Here is a 17,107-nt window from a genome sequence, read left to right as displayed (position 1 = left end):
TATAGTTTGAATTTATTATTTACATCTTAATGGCTAGGTAAAATTATTCGTAGCATGATCACGGAAGAAAGCCACGCAAAAAGTTAAGTATTAACGAAGTTACAGCAATTTATAAATTATAAAATCGCACGGCCGTTGATTTGTTCAAAAATGAATAGGTCCATTTACCTGGATCACTCAATGTTAAAACTCCAACGAATGCACTCAAAAAAAGTTGAAATTTCAATATTGGGTGACCCAACGTTTAGCTGGAACACCCAATTTGAAATTGGAATTTTTCAGTTACTATAGGTGCACAAACGAAAAAAAATCGTGCACAAACGTGCACTAACGATGCACAAACAAATGCACGCAAAAAAACTTGGAGTTTTTAACACTGGGTGTTCCAGGTAAATGGACCTAAAATGAATGGGAATTTTTCAGCCTACAGCATAATTATGTTTCCCGTTTCATTTTTCATGTACGTGTCAGTGTTGCCATCTTTTTCTATGTTGATTATAGCACAAAAGGGTAAAAATTATAGTACTTCAGAAAAAAAAACTATAGTACCGGAACATCTTTCGTCTCGAATCCTTTAAAATTATAGTATTTTTGTGATATTTGCATAAAATTATAGTATTTTACATTTTTTGCGTTTCAAAATTATAGTATTGTACTATAATTAGAGTACGGTTGGCAACACTGGTACGTATGCTCAGCGCGCACCAATGCAAACACAGTCTTTGTCGTTTGTGCATTTGCACTGAGCGATTAGATTTGAATTATTTAATACGCGGTTCTTTCTAAAATATCATAAATTCACAGTTTGTAAGAATGAAGCTACTATTTAATACTATAACTTTCTTTGGTAATCATGCTATACATGTTACATTACATATTTATTAATTACAGCACATTCTTAATTATAATTCCCTTTTGGCTCCCATCTCAATTGCTTTGCACGATCCATTCATCACATACATATTTATAAACAATTTCTTTATTAAAACTTACACATAAACATTTTATTTCATACTCTAGTACATATTTTATATATTGCAAAGAAATTTATTATATTCTTAAACTATTGATTTCATACATCATCTTTCATAGTTTATCGTTACATTTAGGTATTTACTTTTCATCTTCGTCCAGCATGTTACTTTCACATCCCGGACGAAGGATTTCATACCTAGAAATAAGTTATTTGAACAGCTGAGCAAGGAATTTGATTAGATGTTTTATTAAACCGTTTCAAGAGATCAGGGTTACAGTTCAGTTTACTTTTATTTAATAATTATTTAATACTAGGGGAGGAATGTCAATGATGGGGTGTAACAGTATGTATATTAATTTAAGAGAAGTGCTGGCGCTGCAAGTATAATTATTATCAATGGCCAAAATACCGAACAGTATATTCCGGACGAGTACATACCGACAACGTACCTATACAGTTATTTTTAACTTATCGTACATATTACGTCATCATTTTTCTTGAAGTACTTTCTGACTCGCTTGTGGAATCATCAGTCAAATTGAGGATTATGCTCGAGAAGAGACACTTTTTTGGGACGTGATACTTTAAGTGGTATCAGTATGATGTTTGAATGACCAAAAATATTTATTTTGTTATTCGGTTTTCATTTCGTGTGTCGTACGACATTCTTATTTTTGCAGCACGTGTCCTAGTAATTTTTGTTTAGCAATCTTCATCTAAATAAATTAGCAGCTAGGTATTATGTTGTATACTAGATATGCGTCGTTCGCGAACGTACGAATCTTTTTAAACGAATCTATAGCCAGCGAAAGAACCGGCCCCGTGTCATAATATGGCGATTATGCAGTTCGTCTAGTTCGCGAACTTGATTTGTGCGCGCAGTATATGAAAAAAAAGAGGGCGAGAGGACGCGCTGCCAGGCAAACTGCATTTCTAGTTCACAAACTAGATCTGCGCGCCCAGTATAGGAAGAAACGAGGTGGGAGGACACGCTGCCAGGCGAACTACATTTGTAGTTCACCGCGAAATAGATCTGCGAGGGCAGTTAAGGAGAAAACGAGGGTGGGAAGACGCACTGCCATAGCTTAGTATAGCTCATATGTAGTTTCATGAAAACGAGTCTCGCGAACTGGTTACCTACCTAGTTCGCGAACTACGGTATTTTTTTAACATATAGTTTATTGGTTATGAGACGAAACAAGCGATCGAATCTTATTTCTTAGCCAACTGGATTGTGCACCTTTTTATAGGTACATACATTGCCAACGGGTTTTCGAAGAAAAAATAAGTAGGTTTGTTTCGAATTTACAAGTATGACAGTTTGGATGTGTCATTTTTTGATAGATTTTTATTAGAAATTGGGTATATAAATGAAGCAAATATCCGTGGATATGTCCGACTAACGTGCAGACGGTATTTATACTTGACTACTTATTTGTATTTTTAAATTTACTTGTTAATCATCATTGACACGAGAAATTATTACATTTACTTATATAATTTTTGTTAAGTAGTACGAGTTATTAGCATACCCGCCGGTGGCGATGATAGAAGAGCTTTTAACTCTGAAACCGTAAGTAAAGGTTCGATTTCTGCCAAAAAGACATGTATTTTTTCAAAACAAAATCAAACTCACTCATTACGCCATTTTGTTTTGCGAATCGCATTAGTTTATAAAAGGAACACATTTACATGGCTGCTTGCTAGTTTAGTATGACTTATTTTTATGCCACGTGACATTTCTGAGATGCAAAAATAATCTCAATAGACATACATCGCATTGATATAATTTTTATTAAGTGTAATTGAATGTTTTTTGAGGCAACTGAGAATACATATTTTATTTCTAGGATTTTTCGCCAGTATGCAGTCTCTTTTTATGCGATTTTAGATGATCGACACGCGAGCATCTGTATTGACAAACATCGCATTTATATGGTTTTTCACCTGTATGTATCGTCTTATGCGATTTGAGATTATTGAGCCGCGCACATATGTATGAGCAAACGTCGCATTTAAACGGTTTTTCACCACTATGTATAATTTTATGCTCTTTGAGATTTTTAAACAACGAACACTTAAATGAGCACACATCGCATTTAAATGGTTTTTTATCATTTGATGATCTTCCACCACTACGTATTTTATCACTATGTGATTTCATATGCACTTTGAGATTATCTTTCCGTGAAAATTTAGTAGAACAAACATCGCATTGATATGGTTTTTCACCAGTATGTGTCTGCATATGGGTTTTAATATGATCGATGCGTGAGGTTTTATATGAGCAAACATTGCATTGATACTGTTTTTCAGCAGCATGAATCCTTTCATGTTTCTTGAGATTACCACGTATCGAGCATCTGAATGAGCAATAGTCGCATTTAAATGGCTTTTTACCAGGATGTGATGTTTTAGGCTTTTTTTGAACAATATTATGAGCCATGTTCTGATTTTCATCTTTTCTAGACATCGTGCATGAAATATTATGACCTCTTAGTGTCATTGAGCATTCAAATACTGCGTAACAAACACTGCAAATAAAATTACGTGGAAAATGTCTTACTTTTTTTAACTTAATACGTAGCTCCTTCGGAAAATATATTTTCTGCAATTCTTGTTTGATATTTTGTTCATCTATAGTAATATCTGAATGCTCTACCATCGTATCTTGGATTTCTTTCGATGCAGATGATGCGTGGTTTAGGGGAATACCCCCTTTGTTAAATGTGTCCTCATTGATGATAGCCAGTGTAGTCTCATAGCTATTGTATCGTTCTGTGAAACATTGTTGGGTAGGAATCTACAAAAATATCAGAGGTTTTGTATTCGATCAAAAATAAATAAAATATTGAACATACATAAAGGTCCATTTACCTGGAACACCCAATGTTAAAACTCCAACTTTTTTTGCGTGCATTTGTTTGTGCATCATTAGTGCACGTTTGTGCACGATTTTTTTTCGTTTGTGCACCTATAATAACCGAAAAATTTATATTTCAAATTGGGTGTTCCAGCTAAACGTTGGGTCACCCAATGTTGAAATTTCAACTTTTTTCGAGTGCATTCGTTTGTGCATCGTTAGTGCACGTTTGTGCACGCGTTTTTTTCGTTTGTGCACGCACATTAAGGGGGTTATTCGCATTTCAATTTGGGTGACCCAGCTAAATGCTGGATACTTGTGTCACTAAACATGTGTTTTTCCTTAAATATAAATTGTAAACACTTGTGCGTTGGTAGTGAACGTTAGTGCACGATTTTGTTTTGCTTTTTCACCTATATTCAGCGCGCTATTTAATTTTAAAGTTTGTATGCAAAACCTGACTGGGTGGGTTTAAAAAAATATTTTGTAGTTAAATCTCTTGTTGCATAGCTAGTGCGCAATTCTTGATACTTTTTTATTTTTTTTCTCATATAGTGCGCGAGTTATTCTATATGAAATATTTAATTAACGTTAAGTAGAACCACCCAACAAAGTTTTTTAACTTTTTATTAAGTCATCAATTTTTCTATTATTGGCTTACGTTTGTGCACGTGCTTTTTTTGTTTTATCGATTATATCGTGAGATATTATTTTTTAAAATTTAGTGACTTGATACTTGAACCATTAAATTTGCCTTAAATTTTTTTTGTTTAGGGCATCCGATTAAATTAATTTATGTAAACTTTTAGCAGGATTTTTAAAATTTTTATCTCTTATATTAAGCTAGTAATTAGATTTTGAGCGGCCGTCAAGTTTTAAAACCAAACATTTTTTCTCCACATTTTTTAAATGCACACCTTTGAGTAATTTAATAACATGATTTTTTATGAAATTTTTATTGTCTTTCCATTTAAATTACGCGAAAAATTCGCATTTTTCCATTTTCACTAAGTACCCCGTCAAAATGTGCTGAACAAAAACGACCGCATCCGTTTGGAACATCCAGTCAAAAGAGTCTCCTCAAAATAGCCAAAACGGTGTAAGGCTCACTAAATATGTCGGTTTATAATAGACTACCTCAAAATTGACAATTTGATTACACAAAAATGTCAAAATTACAAAATCATTCAACTTTCTCAACATTAATCTATTTATTTATGATTTTGAATGGATCAATGTCAGTTTCATAAGAAAAAATGCAGTAAATTATATAATTATACTTACCTACTGTTTTTTAAAATTATCTGTAATAAAAAAAAATACCGTTAAGTTATTAGAATACAATTAGGTATGCATACTTTTGAAAAATGCAATAGGTATGTTTTTATGCAACGATATTTTCTTCAAAAGATAATATTGGAATGACATTTATATTTTTTTTATATAAAGGGCTTAACTTGCAGGCTCTTAACTCTTCCTAATAATATTTGCATCTTCTTTTTCTCTGTTTCTCCAGGTGGTGCAACGTATGCGTGTAGTTCTGGTAGGTGTTATGTTAGGAGAGAAGTGTTAGTCACTTCATATTATGCTATTCAGAATCGATATCAAATAAAGTTTTGTAGGTTCTTTAAAAAGTTATTGCCTCTGACGGCTTCGACAATTGTTTCACGCAAATGGTTTTCTTTTGAATGTGTGTGTTTATTAGTTCTTAAACAACGTACCTACTTACATGTCTGTTTACATTTATATTTAAACTCATCACGATTATGAGTTTTTAAATGACATATTTGTTTAGGTACTACTTTCAAGATAAAATTCATCACACGCAAATGGTTTTACTCCTGTTTCGTTTTATGAGCGTTAAGATAATTTTGTGCCGAGCCTCCGTATAAGTAGTCAATTTATTTAAAAAGTTATTCACCATTTTTTATCTTTAAATATGTTTGAAGATTACTGCGTCGCGAGCATCCAAATGAACATACATTGCATTTATAAGATTTTTCACGAGTTTGTTCTATATAATATGTACATATTCATTTCATGTCTTTTAAGACAACAAAGTCGTACGCATTTATATGAATATACATCGAATTTTAAAGGTTTTTCACCAGAATTTGTCATTTGTTAGTTTTTAAGATGACTTAGTTGCGAGCATCTATATAAACATACATTGCATTTATAAGGTTTTTCACCAACCACCAAAAATGGCCGCGCGGCTTAAGCGTTGGTATATTGCGTCAAGGGTCCCTAGTTCCAATCCTCGGTCCGGCAAGTACGCATATTATTCGCGAAAATCTATATGAACATACATTGCATTTATTAGATTTTTCATCGGAATGTGTCATTTTGTGTCTTTTAAAACTTTAATTTGCGAGCATCTATATGAACATAAATCGCATTCGTTAGTGTGTTCGCCAGTATTGTCATTCCACATGTTTTAAGACTACTAGGTTTTTTAAATGACATATTTGATTACATTTCAAAGTCATCACTCATTACACGCAACTGGTTTTTCTCCTGAATGTGTAAGTTTATGAGTTCTTAAACAACGTATTCGATACGATGCTGCCAAAACTTGGTAAGTTGATAGTTTAGGTATTTTGAGTTTACCACGGATAAGATGTCTATACTTATATACGTTTGCTATATAAAAATATCAAGTTCATCCGATTTTTAAAACATAGTGTCTTTAGCAGCTATTCATTATGTTAAAAATACGTAACTCTTGATCGTTCAATTTACATTTATATCCAGAAGACTGTAAAGATGATAACAGTTTTAATTTAGATAAGAATCTAACTAATGAAGATAACTAACTAACATTTTTATTATTTTTCAATAGTTGAGCTAAAATATTATAGGACTTCCGAAATAAGTTTGTAAATATTATGGTAAAATGGCATAGAAATTACATGATTTTCAACAGAAGGTATATGGAAGAATTATCAGAAACATATTCAAATAACATGAACTTATTCAATGAAAGAACTTATGAACTTACACATTCAGGAGAAAAACCATTTGCGTGTGATGAATGTGATTTCTAATATAATCAAATATGTAATTTAAAAATACCTAGTGAGCTTAAAACATATGAAATGGCAATACTGATAAAAACCTTATAAATGCGATGATAGTTCATATAGATGCTCGCAAATTAGTTGTCTTCTCCTCTCTCCTTGGTTGTATACTAATGGCTGAGGATCTCGACCACTGTTAAATTTTGTTATCCTTTGAGCGACTAAGACTTTCAAGCCTTCTCGATCTTCAGTTTCTCGCAAAGCAGAATAAATGGTGGCCGCAGTAATCGTGAAAGACATGATTTGACAAATTCTTTCGAAGAACCTAAATTTAATCAGTGCACATATAGCTGCTCGCAACATAGTAATTTAAAAAGACAAAAGTGATAATAAATAGTGTTGAAAAACCTTATAAATGCAATTATTGTTTATAAAGATGCTCGCAACCTAGAAACATTAAAATCTATAAAATGAAACATAACGGGGGACACCCTCATTAATGCGATTTGTGGACATATAGATGCTCGCGAATTAATATTTTAGAAGACAAACAAAAGCCATATTCTAATGAAAAACTTTATAAATGCGATGAATGTGCATATAGATGCTCGCAAATTAGTTGTTTTTCCCTCTCTTCTTGGTTGTATACTCATGGCTGAGGATCTTGACCACTTTTAAATTTTGTCATCCTTTGAGCGACCAAGACTTTTAAGCCGTCTCGACCTTCCGCTTCTCGCAGAGCGGAATGAATGATGCCAGCAATGCTCGTAAAAAACGTGATATAACACATTGTGACGAAGAACCTAAATGTGATCAGTGGACATATAGATGCTCGCTAGTTTAAAAATAAATTAGATGACAAAAAAAAATGTGTTCAAAAACCTTATAAATTAAATATATGTTCATAAAGATGCTCGCAACCTAGAAACCTTAAATCTATAAAATAAAACATAACGGGGCACACCCTCATAAATGCGATTTGTGTTTATATAGATGCTCGCGAATGAATGTTGTAAAAGTCATACAATTACACATTCTGATTAAATTTTTTTTTAAATTCAATGTATTTTCATATAGATTCTCGCGACGTGGTAGTCTTTAAATACCTACATATTATGACACATATTGTTTTCGAACATGTCCATTACTTATAAGATCTTATAATCCCAAATCCCATATGGGATCATTTATGAGGGTGTGCCCCGATATGTTTTATTTTATAAATTTTAAGGTTTCTTGGTTGCGAGCATCCTTATAACCATATCTTGCATTTATAAGGTTTTTGAACACTTTTTTTGTCATCTTATGTATTTTTAAACTACGAGCATCTATATGTACACTGATCACATTTAGGTTCTTCGTCACAATGTGTTATTTCATGTTTTTTACGAGTAATGATGGCACCATTCATTCTGCTCTGCGAGAAACTGAAGATCGCGAAGGCTTGAAAGTCTTAGTCGCTCAAAGGATAACAAAATTTAACAGTGGTCAAGATCCTCAGCCATGAGTATACAACCAAGAAGGGAATCGAAGACAACTAATTTGCGAGCATCTATATGAACTTTCATCGCATTTATAAGGTTTTATCAGTATTGCTATTCCATATGTTTTAACTTTACTGGGTATTTTTAAATTACATATTTGATTATATTGGAAATCACATTCATCACACGCAAATGGTTTTTTCCTGAATGTATAAGTTCATAAGTTCTTTCATTGAATAAGTTCATGTTATTTGAATATGTTTCTGATAATTCTTCCATATACCTTTTGTTGAAAATAATGTAATGTCTATGCCATTTTACCATAATATTTACAAACTTATTTCGGAAGTTCTATATTATTTTAGCTTAACTATTGAAAAATAATAAAACTGTTAGGTTATAGTATTACAAAGATTTTACCACTGCGTTTCATTAGTTAGATTCTTATCTAAATTAAAACTGTAAACATCTTTACAGTCTTCTGATGTTGGTAAATTTAACGATCAAGAGTCACGTATTTTTAACATAATGAATAGCTGCTAAAGAAACTATGTTTTAAAAATCGGATGAACTTGATATTTTTATATGGCAAACGTATATAAGTATAGACATCTTATCCGTGGTAAACTCAAAATACCTAAACTATCAACTTACCAACTTATGGCAGCATCGTATCGAATACGTTGTTTAAGAACTCATAAACTTACACGTTCAGGAGAAAAACCAGTTGCGTGTAATGAGTGATGACTTTGAAATGTAATCAAATATGTCATTTAAAAAACCTAGTAGTCTTAAAACATGTGGAATGACAATTCTGAACACACTAACGAATGCGATTTATGTTCACATAGATGCTCGCAAATTAAAGTTTTAAAAGACACAAAATGACACATTCCGATGAAAAATCTAACAAATGCAATGTATGTTCATATAGATTTTCGCGAATAATATGCGTACTTGCCGGACCGAGGATTGGAACTAGGGACTCTTGACGCAATATGCCAACGCTTAAGCCGCGCGGCCATTTTTGGTGGATGGTGAAAAACCTTATAAATGCAATGTATGTTCATATAGATGCTCGCAACTTAGTCATCTTAAAAACTAACAAATGACAAATTCTGGTGACAAACCTTTAAAATTCGATGTATATTCATATAAATGCGTACGACTCTGTTGTCTAAGAAGACATGAAATTAATATGTACATATTATATAGAACATACTCGTGAAAATTTTATAAATGCAATGTATGTTCATTTGGATGCTCGCGACGGAGTAATCTTCAAACATATGTAAAGATACAAAATGGTGAATAAACTTTTAAATAAATTGACTACTTATACGGAGGCTCGGCACAAAATTATCTTAACGCTCATAAAACGAAACAGGAGAAAAACCATTTGCGTGTGATGAATTTTATTTTGAAAGTAGTACCTAAACAAATATGTCATTTAAAAACTCATACTCGTGATGAGTTTAAATATAAATGTAAACAGATATGTAAGTAGGTACGTTGTTTAAGAACTAGTAAACACACACATTCAAAAGAAAACCATTGCGTGAAACAAATGTCGAAGCCGTCAGAGGCAATAATTTTTTAAAGAACCTACAAAACTTTATTTGATATCGATTCTGAATAGCATAATATGAAGTGACTAACACTTCTCTCCTAACATAACACCTACCAGAATTACAAGCATACGTTGCACCACCTGGAGAAACAGAGAAAGAAGAAGATGCAAATATTATTAGGAAGAGTTAAGTGCCTGCAAGTTAACCCCTTTATATAAAAAAAAACATAAATGTCATTCCAATATTATCTTTTGAAGAAAATATCGTTGCATAAAAACATATTGCATTTTTCAAAAGTATGCATCCCTAATTGTATTCTAATAACTTAACGGTATTTATTTTTATTACAGATCATTTTAAAAAACAGTAGGTAAGTATAATTATATAATTTACTGCATTTTTCCTTATGGAACTGACATTGATCCATTCAAAATCATAAATAAATAGATAAATGTTAATAAAGTTGAATGATTTTGTAATTTCGACACTTTTGTGTAATCAAATTGTCAATTTGGAGGTAGTCTAGTATAAGCCGACATATTTAGTGAGCCTTACACCGTTTTGGCTATTTTGCTGAGACTATTTTGACTGGATGTTCCAAACGGATGCGGTTGTTTTTGTTCGGGACATTTTGACGGGTTACTAAGTGAAAATGGAAAAATGCGAATTTTTCGCGTAATTTAAATGAAAAAACAATAAAAACTTCATGAAAAATCATGTAATTAAATTACTCAAAGGTTTATAATTAAAAAATGTGGAAAAAAATGTTTGGTTTTAAAACTTGGCGTCCGCTCAAAATCAAATTACTAGTTTAACATAAGAGATAAAAATTCAAAAAATCGTGTTCAAACATAACATAAATATACCTAATCAGATGCATTTAACAAAAAAAATTTAAAGCTAATTTATTGGTTCAAGTATCAAGTCATTAGAGACCAAACGTTTAGCTGGAACACCCAATTTGAAATTGGAATTTTTCTGTTATTATATGTGCACAAACGAAAAAAAATCGTGCACAAACGTGCACTAACGATGCACAAACAAACGCACCCAAAAAAATTTGGAGTTTTAACATTGGGTGATCCAGGTAAATGGACCTCATACATAATGTTGAAAACATTTTTAAGAAAATATATTAAAGCCAATAGAAAAAATCTATTTTGAAAAAAGTAAGACACCCAGCAGGAATCGAATCCGCATCTATCATGTTTCGCGCCCATGAATTTATAGCATTATTCTATAGGCGCCATACTTAATTGCGACAAATTTTAAATTATGGCACATAATACCCTCTAAAGCGCTTTCCAAATTGAGTTACTATTGTCGATCGGCTTTTGCATTTGAAATTAAAGTAAGTATTACTATTTTTACTCACCAACGTCACGGATCACTTAATATACTTGGATTGCTAATAATTTTTCATTAACTATTTTTTTATTCAACGAATAATTCACAAAAAAATCAAAAAAGATTATTTTTATTGGTTACTAGCGAGTACCTGGCATGCGTTGCAACGCCAATCAAAGAAATAAAGTGTTTTAATTCTGTTTATTGAAGTGCTTTTGGATACACAATATTTTTTGTTTGTCTGATTGGTGCGTATACGCATAAATCAGAAGGTTTTTCAACGCGTGAGCAGACACATACAGCTGTCCATGTGAGAATGGATTTTCCAAATTTGGTATAGGAACGCAATAGAAGAAGATAGAATAGAAGATGATTGTACTATTTCAGAAATCTTCGCGGGTGTGCGCACAACAACTGACGAAAGTTTCATTGCAATCGGGTGAATAGTATAGGAGCCATACGAATAAAAAAAAATATAATGAAGAAGAAAAAATATGGTTGTACTAATTCAGAAACCATCGCGGGTGTACGCACAACAACTGACGAAAGTTTCATCGCAATCGGATAAATGGTATAAGAACCATACGAATAAAAAAAGATAAAATGAAGAAGATGGTTTTTGGATGAATGATGATGATGGAACCTTCGCAGGCGTGCATACAACAACTCCCCAATGTTTCATCGCAATCGTATAAATGGTATAGGAACCGTACGAATAAAAGAAGATAGTATGAAGAAAAGGAAGATAGTTTTTTAAATTCAGAAACCTCCACGGGTATGCACACAACAACTCATCAAAGTTGCATCGCAATCAGATGAATGGTATAGGAACCATATGAATAAACGAAGAAAGAATGAAGAAGAAGAATAAGATGGTTTTTTTACTTCAAAAACCTCCGCGGGTGTGCACACAATAGTTCACCAAAGTTTCATCGCAATCGGATGAATGGTGTAGGAGCGCATACCGGACAAACAAACAAATATTCATTTTATATATATAGATAATCTATTTTCTTAGCGAGCATCTGAATGAGCAAAAATCGCATGTAAATGGCTTTTTACCAGGACACGATGTTTTATGCGTTTTTAAAAAACTAGATATGATGAAACAATAGACAACAATATGAGTCATGTTCTGATTTTCATCTTTTCTAGACATCGTGCATGAAATATTATGGGTTCTTAGTGTCTTTGAGTATTCAATTACTGCGTAACAAACACTGCAAATAAAATGTATTACTTCTAATAAAATGTATTCTTGAAAATGTATTACTATTTTTAATTTAATACGTACCTCCTTCGGAAAATATATTTTCTGCAATTCTTGTTTGATATTTTGTTCATCTATAGTAATATCTGAATGCTCTACCATCGCATCTTGGATTTCTTTCGATGCAGATGATGCGTGTTTTAGGGGAATACCCCCTTTGTTAAATGTGTCCTCATTGATGATAGCCAGTGTACTCTCATAGTTATTGTGTCGTTCTGTGAAACATCGTTGGGTAGAAATCTACAAAAATATCAGAGGTTTTGATTTCGATTAAAAAAATAAATAAAATATTGAACATACATAATTTTTATTAAACTATTTTTTTTATTCAACGAATGATTCACAAAAAAATTTCAAAATAAGTTTTTTTATTGGTTATAATATATTTTCTCAGAAATGTTTTCAAAATTATGTATGTTCAATAAATAGAATGCTATGGTACGTTTACATCTGACACTTATATTGTCATATTTATGTATGACACCATATTCACCAAGTGTAAACAGTAATTATATTTGTACCAGCCACTTATTTTGCGTGTGTCGACACTCACCTGTCACTTATTCAATCTACTTATATACGCTAAAGTAAACATCGCGTATTCGACAATTCCGAACTTGCCGCGATATATCACCGAAGTTGGACCACCGTCAACTTTTATATCAAATACCTGACACATTATTCGTAGTTTGACAGGTACCTAGTGAATTACATAGGTATATTTCTAAAACAACGGATAATCAATTATCATAGATACACCATGAATGTATGCCCAACGTTTACGTTAATAAATGTACTGTAGCGATCTGTCAAAAATCATAGACAGTGAGAAATAAATCGGATGTGCCGTGTTCTATGGATTTTGTTCGAAAATAAAATATCGCTTGTTTTCGGCACATACGATTAATTCTGATGCACTCTGTGAAGAAAAAATGCGCTTCAAATGGTATTACCTAATTCATTTTGGCCCACACCTGCACTCGTATCAGGTACGATAATATTATATTGAATATGCAATGACGATCAAGTGCTAGATATCGCAATGTTACTGTTAATCGTTCTTCTACACTTACGGCATTTCTAAATTGTGTGTCTTATTTTTTGGCAAAAGGTCCAATCTTTAAAGTTCACAAATTGAGTTAGATCTTCGATTTAAACTCTGACATTAAACGGAAGGCACCTAGTTCTACTCGTCGCTGATTCCATTCCCGCACCCATCTAGACCATTTTTTCTTCCTTTTTGTTGCCAAAAGACTTAAAATAATAACACTCGCTGCTTTCTTTTTTAACATTCCCATATTGACAACTGACATAACGTTTTTGAGAAGTATACAAAATAAGTGTCCGAATAAATTACAATATCGTATGTAAACACCGCATATATTTATTCCAATGTTGCCATTGAATAAAGTGTCGAGACTTTATTTCAACGAGAAGTATACCAGAATTTTATGTCAGATCCATGCAGGTGTAAACAGTAAGTGAAATTTTATGTCAGACACATAAAATAAGTATAACGGTATAAGTGTCAGATGTAAACGTACCATTACATTCTTAAATCTTGTGAATTATTCGTTGAATAAAAAAAAAGTTAATCAAAAATAAAATATTGTGTAGTAATGTTGGATATTAGGCAATGTGGTATTCCACCGTTTCAAATGTATAGTCATAATTTCTTATCTGCCAAAACTAGGTAGAAGTATCTTGTAGCAATAATTTACGAAGAACACTTTACCACCCATAACTTTACTGTTGATAGAACCTTATTGTCAAAACTATATTTGTTGCGAGTGTCGCAATGTCTTCAGTCGTAGCTGTGAATCTAATTCCTACAGATTTTTCTTATATGTATATAATTACGCTCACAATGTACGTGCGGTTAAGGCGTCGGCCTATAACGCCAAGGATCCAAGGTTTGAATCCTGGATCTGGCAACTACACATATTGTTTTTTTTTTAGTTTGTGTATGCGTCAGAGTATGAACATATTAGTTTGAGCAAGTGGCTTTCATCCATTTCTCATAAAAACAAACCTCTAATCTAATCTTATTAGGTTCAGAAATTGTCAATATATATAGATACTCGTACATATATAATTACAGTATATAATATACTCCAAATATGAGTTTAATAGTTATTTAAGATTATGATAAAGAGGAATGAATCTTCACAGAACCACCCTTTAGCGAATAACAGTAGGTTAAAAATGTAACATTCGTATGTAAGAATTTAACGTAAGTTAGTAATTAAAGTAATTAATACCTACTATGATTTAAAATACAAAAACCGATCGCCAATTGTAACTCGATTTGGAAAGCGCTTCAGAGATTACTAAGAGCCTTTAGTTAAAATGCGTTGCAATTAAGTATGGTACCTATAGCATTGTTGACTATGTGCATGCAGGTTCGATCCCTGCCGGGTGTCGAATTTTTTCAAAAAAGATTTTTTCTATTGGTTATATTATTTTCTCAGAAGTGTTTTCAAAATTATATATGTTCAATATTATTGGTGTTAAATAAAATGGAATCTCTAACCAACATCTGATAGGTCTTGTGGGATTGAATTTGAATCGATTAGAAGTCGAAACATTAGAAGCGAGTAATATTAGGTTAGTGATTAATTAAACATATTATTATTCATTATTTATATAACCAACGCCATTATTACCATATTACTATATTAAAATGTAATTGAAAATATTAAAAAAACCATCGCATCTATTCTATACACAAGGCTGCTTTCGGCCGCTACGGCAGCTATCTAGGGTAGATTTGTATCGAAGTATTGGCACTTGTTGTAACAATTACAATAAAGTAGTCGTAATTGTGACAATAAGTGATATGTTTTAACATCACTTCTTTTGGCTGTGGTAAATATTAGAGTGAGACAGACAGTTTTAACTGTTTATATGGCTAACTTATTTTAATTGTTACGGTAAGTGATAATACATCGATACAAACCTACCTTAGATAGTTGCCGTAGCGGCCGAAAGCAGTCTTGTGTATAGAATAGATGCGCATGTGCCTTTTGTAGAATTCTACTCAATTTGCTGGCGCCTGTAAAAAGTGTGATGATCTTTTGACCGGTATGACTTTGGAATCTGAATTCAAATCATTAATGTATTCTGTGCGACAGAATTACAGATGGAGTACCGACGTGGGAGTACGTAAATTAATACCAACTCGGTCTTATAAGGTTTGTCAAAAACCTACAAAGAAAAGTGGCAAATGATTTAATAAACACAATGCAACGTTAAAGATTCAACAAATATCAGTGATACCTGATTTACTGGTCCACATTGAGAATAATTAGGCCCAGCTACACGTTCATCATATCTCAATGGACGGATTTCATCTTCGTTGAAATCTCCAGTAGAGTTATCCGTCTGACAAATAGTTTCGACCTTTATGTTAGCGATGTTAGTCGTGCACTGAACAAAAAAACAAAATAATATAAAACATATAAGTATGTGAGGCATGAACTGGGAACACGAAATTAATGTTTACTGGCTTATCCTCCTGGGTGTGTAAAAATATGATATAAACTTAAACATGTGTTAAAGAATATACTATTTTTAATAGTTACTTTTGTATCATAATATGCATTTTATTTATATTAAATACATAACTAACGTTCTTTAAATAGTTTTGAAAACTATACCTATAATAATGTGAATTGACAGAGATGGTGACCGTTCAAAATATTCTGCAAAATGAAAAACCAAAAACTAAATTTGTAGCCGCGACAGCGTGACAGTAAGCGACATGCATCTAAATTTGATTCGCGGTTAATACCCCGTTTAGACGTGCATGGATTTACTGCTGATAATATGTATTATCGCGGTCATAACTAAAAAATAACACATATTATCGTACAAGTTGAAAGTTTGTATACATGGTTCAAAAAAGTTAAGAAGCTTCTTAATTTTCACGCGACAATTGAAATGAGCGATATCTGCGGCTGCACAGCACTTTTACGTGTAAGCACTGAAGCTATTATCGCGATGGCTTAAAATACACACTATTCGTGCAAGTAAACCCATACACGTGTACAGGCACTATAACGCTATATATAATTCAAAACATATCGTGTTGATACAAAGGTCAGCGCGGAATTATTAGATTGTGTTGCGTTTTAGTGTTTCACTTGTTCTAGTATGACGTGTAATATATATGCAAGTCGAAGGTCTCTGTCTTAAATGCAACTCACAAATTGATTTCTTTTAATGGCTTGGTGTCATTGTGTTACATGAATAAATTATGCATTACAAAACACCAACAGTGTACTTATCTAATGAAACTAACCTCAAACCCGCAAACGGAATCGTCTGTATTTTCTTGTTTTACAGAAGTGTGCCGCAACAGACTGTTTGAATTCACAATTGGTACATCACAGAAGGTCTGTAATTCCGTATCCGAATTGTATTCATCTATCTCGCGTCTAACATCCATTACGTCTAAAACTTTAAAGACCAATTCATAATTATGTGTGAAAAACTTTTGTGCCAACGCGACAACCGGCAACTTTGCATTCAGTGTTGTCTTATAAGAAAAATCAGAGTTGCGTAGATAGAAAAA

General features: G+C 32.5%; 1 protein-coding gene across 1 annotated transcript; it reads right to left on the bottom strand.

The window, feature by feature from the left end:
- On the bottom strand, positions 1 to 17,066 carry LOC147080125 (uncharacterized). The gene is made up of 4 exons (XM_085948182.1): positions 16,835 to 17,066; positions 15,811 to 15,960; positions 12,556 to 12,771; positions 1 to 3,779 (listed from the first exon to the last, which is right to left on the bottom strand). Exons 1-4 carry the CDS (start codon positions 16,979 to 16,981, stop codon positions 2,823 to 2,825), a joined length of 1,470 nt encoding a protein of 489 aa, XP_085804308.1. The 5' UTR covers positions 16,982 to 17,066; the 3' UTR covers positions 1 to 2,822.
- Between the last annotated feature and the right edge of the window lie 41 nt (positions 17,067 to 17,107).

This window comes from Rhyacophila brunnea, unplaced genomic scaffold (assembly GCF_057557595.1).
Source record: "Rhyacophila brunnea isolate RB1 unplaced genomic scaffold, BYU_Rbru_1.0 scaffold_1, whole genome shotgun sequence".
NCBI lineage: Eukaryota > Metazoa > Arthropoda > Insecta > Trichoptera > Rhyacophilidae > Rhyacophila > Rhyacophila brunnea.
This window is presented reverse-complemented; position numbering and strand designations above follow the sequence as displayed.

Coding starts and splice junctions, on each gene's coding strand:
- LOC147080125 (XM_085948182.1), bottom strand. CDS start 16,981: ATGGATGTTAGACGCGAGATAGATGAATACAATTCGGATACGGAATTA. Junction 15,961..16,834: donor ATTCCGTTTGCGGGTTTGAG/GTTAGTTTCATT, acceptor TTTTTTGTTCAG/TGCACGACTAACATCGCTAA. Junction 12,772..15,810: donor AATGTGGACCAGTAAATCAG/GTATCACTGATA, acceptor ATATTTTTGTAG/ATTTCTACCCAACGATGTTT.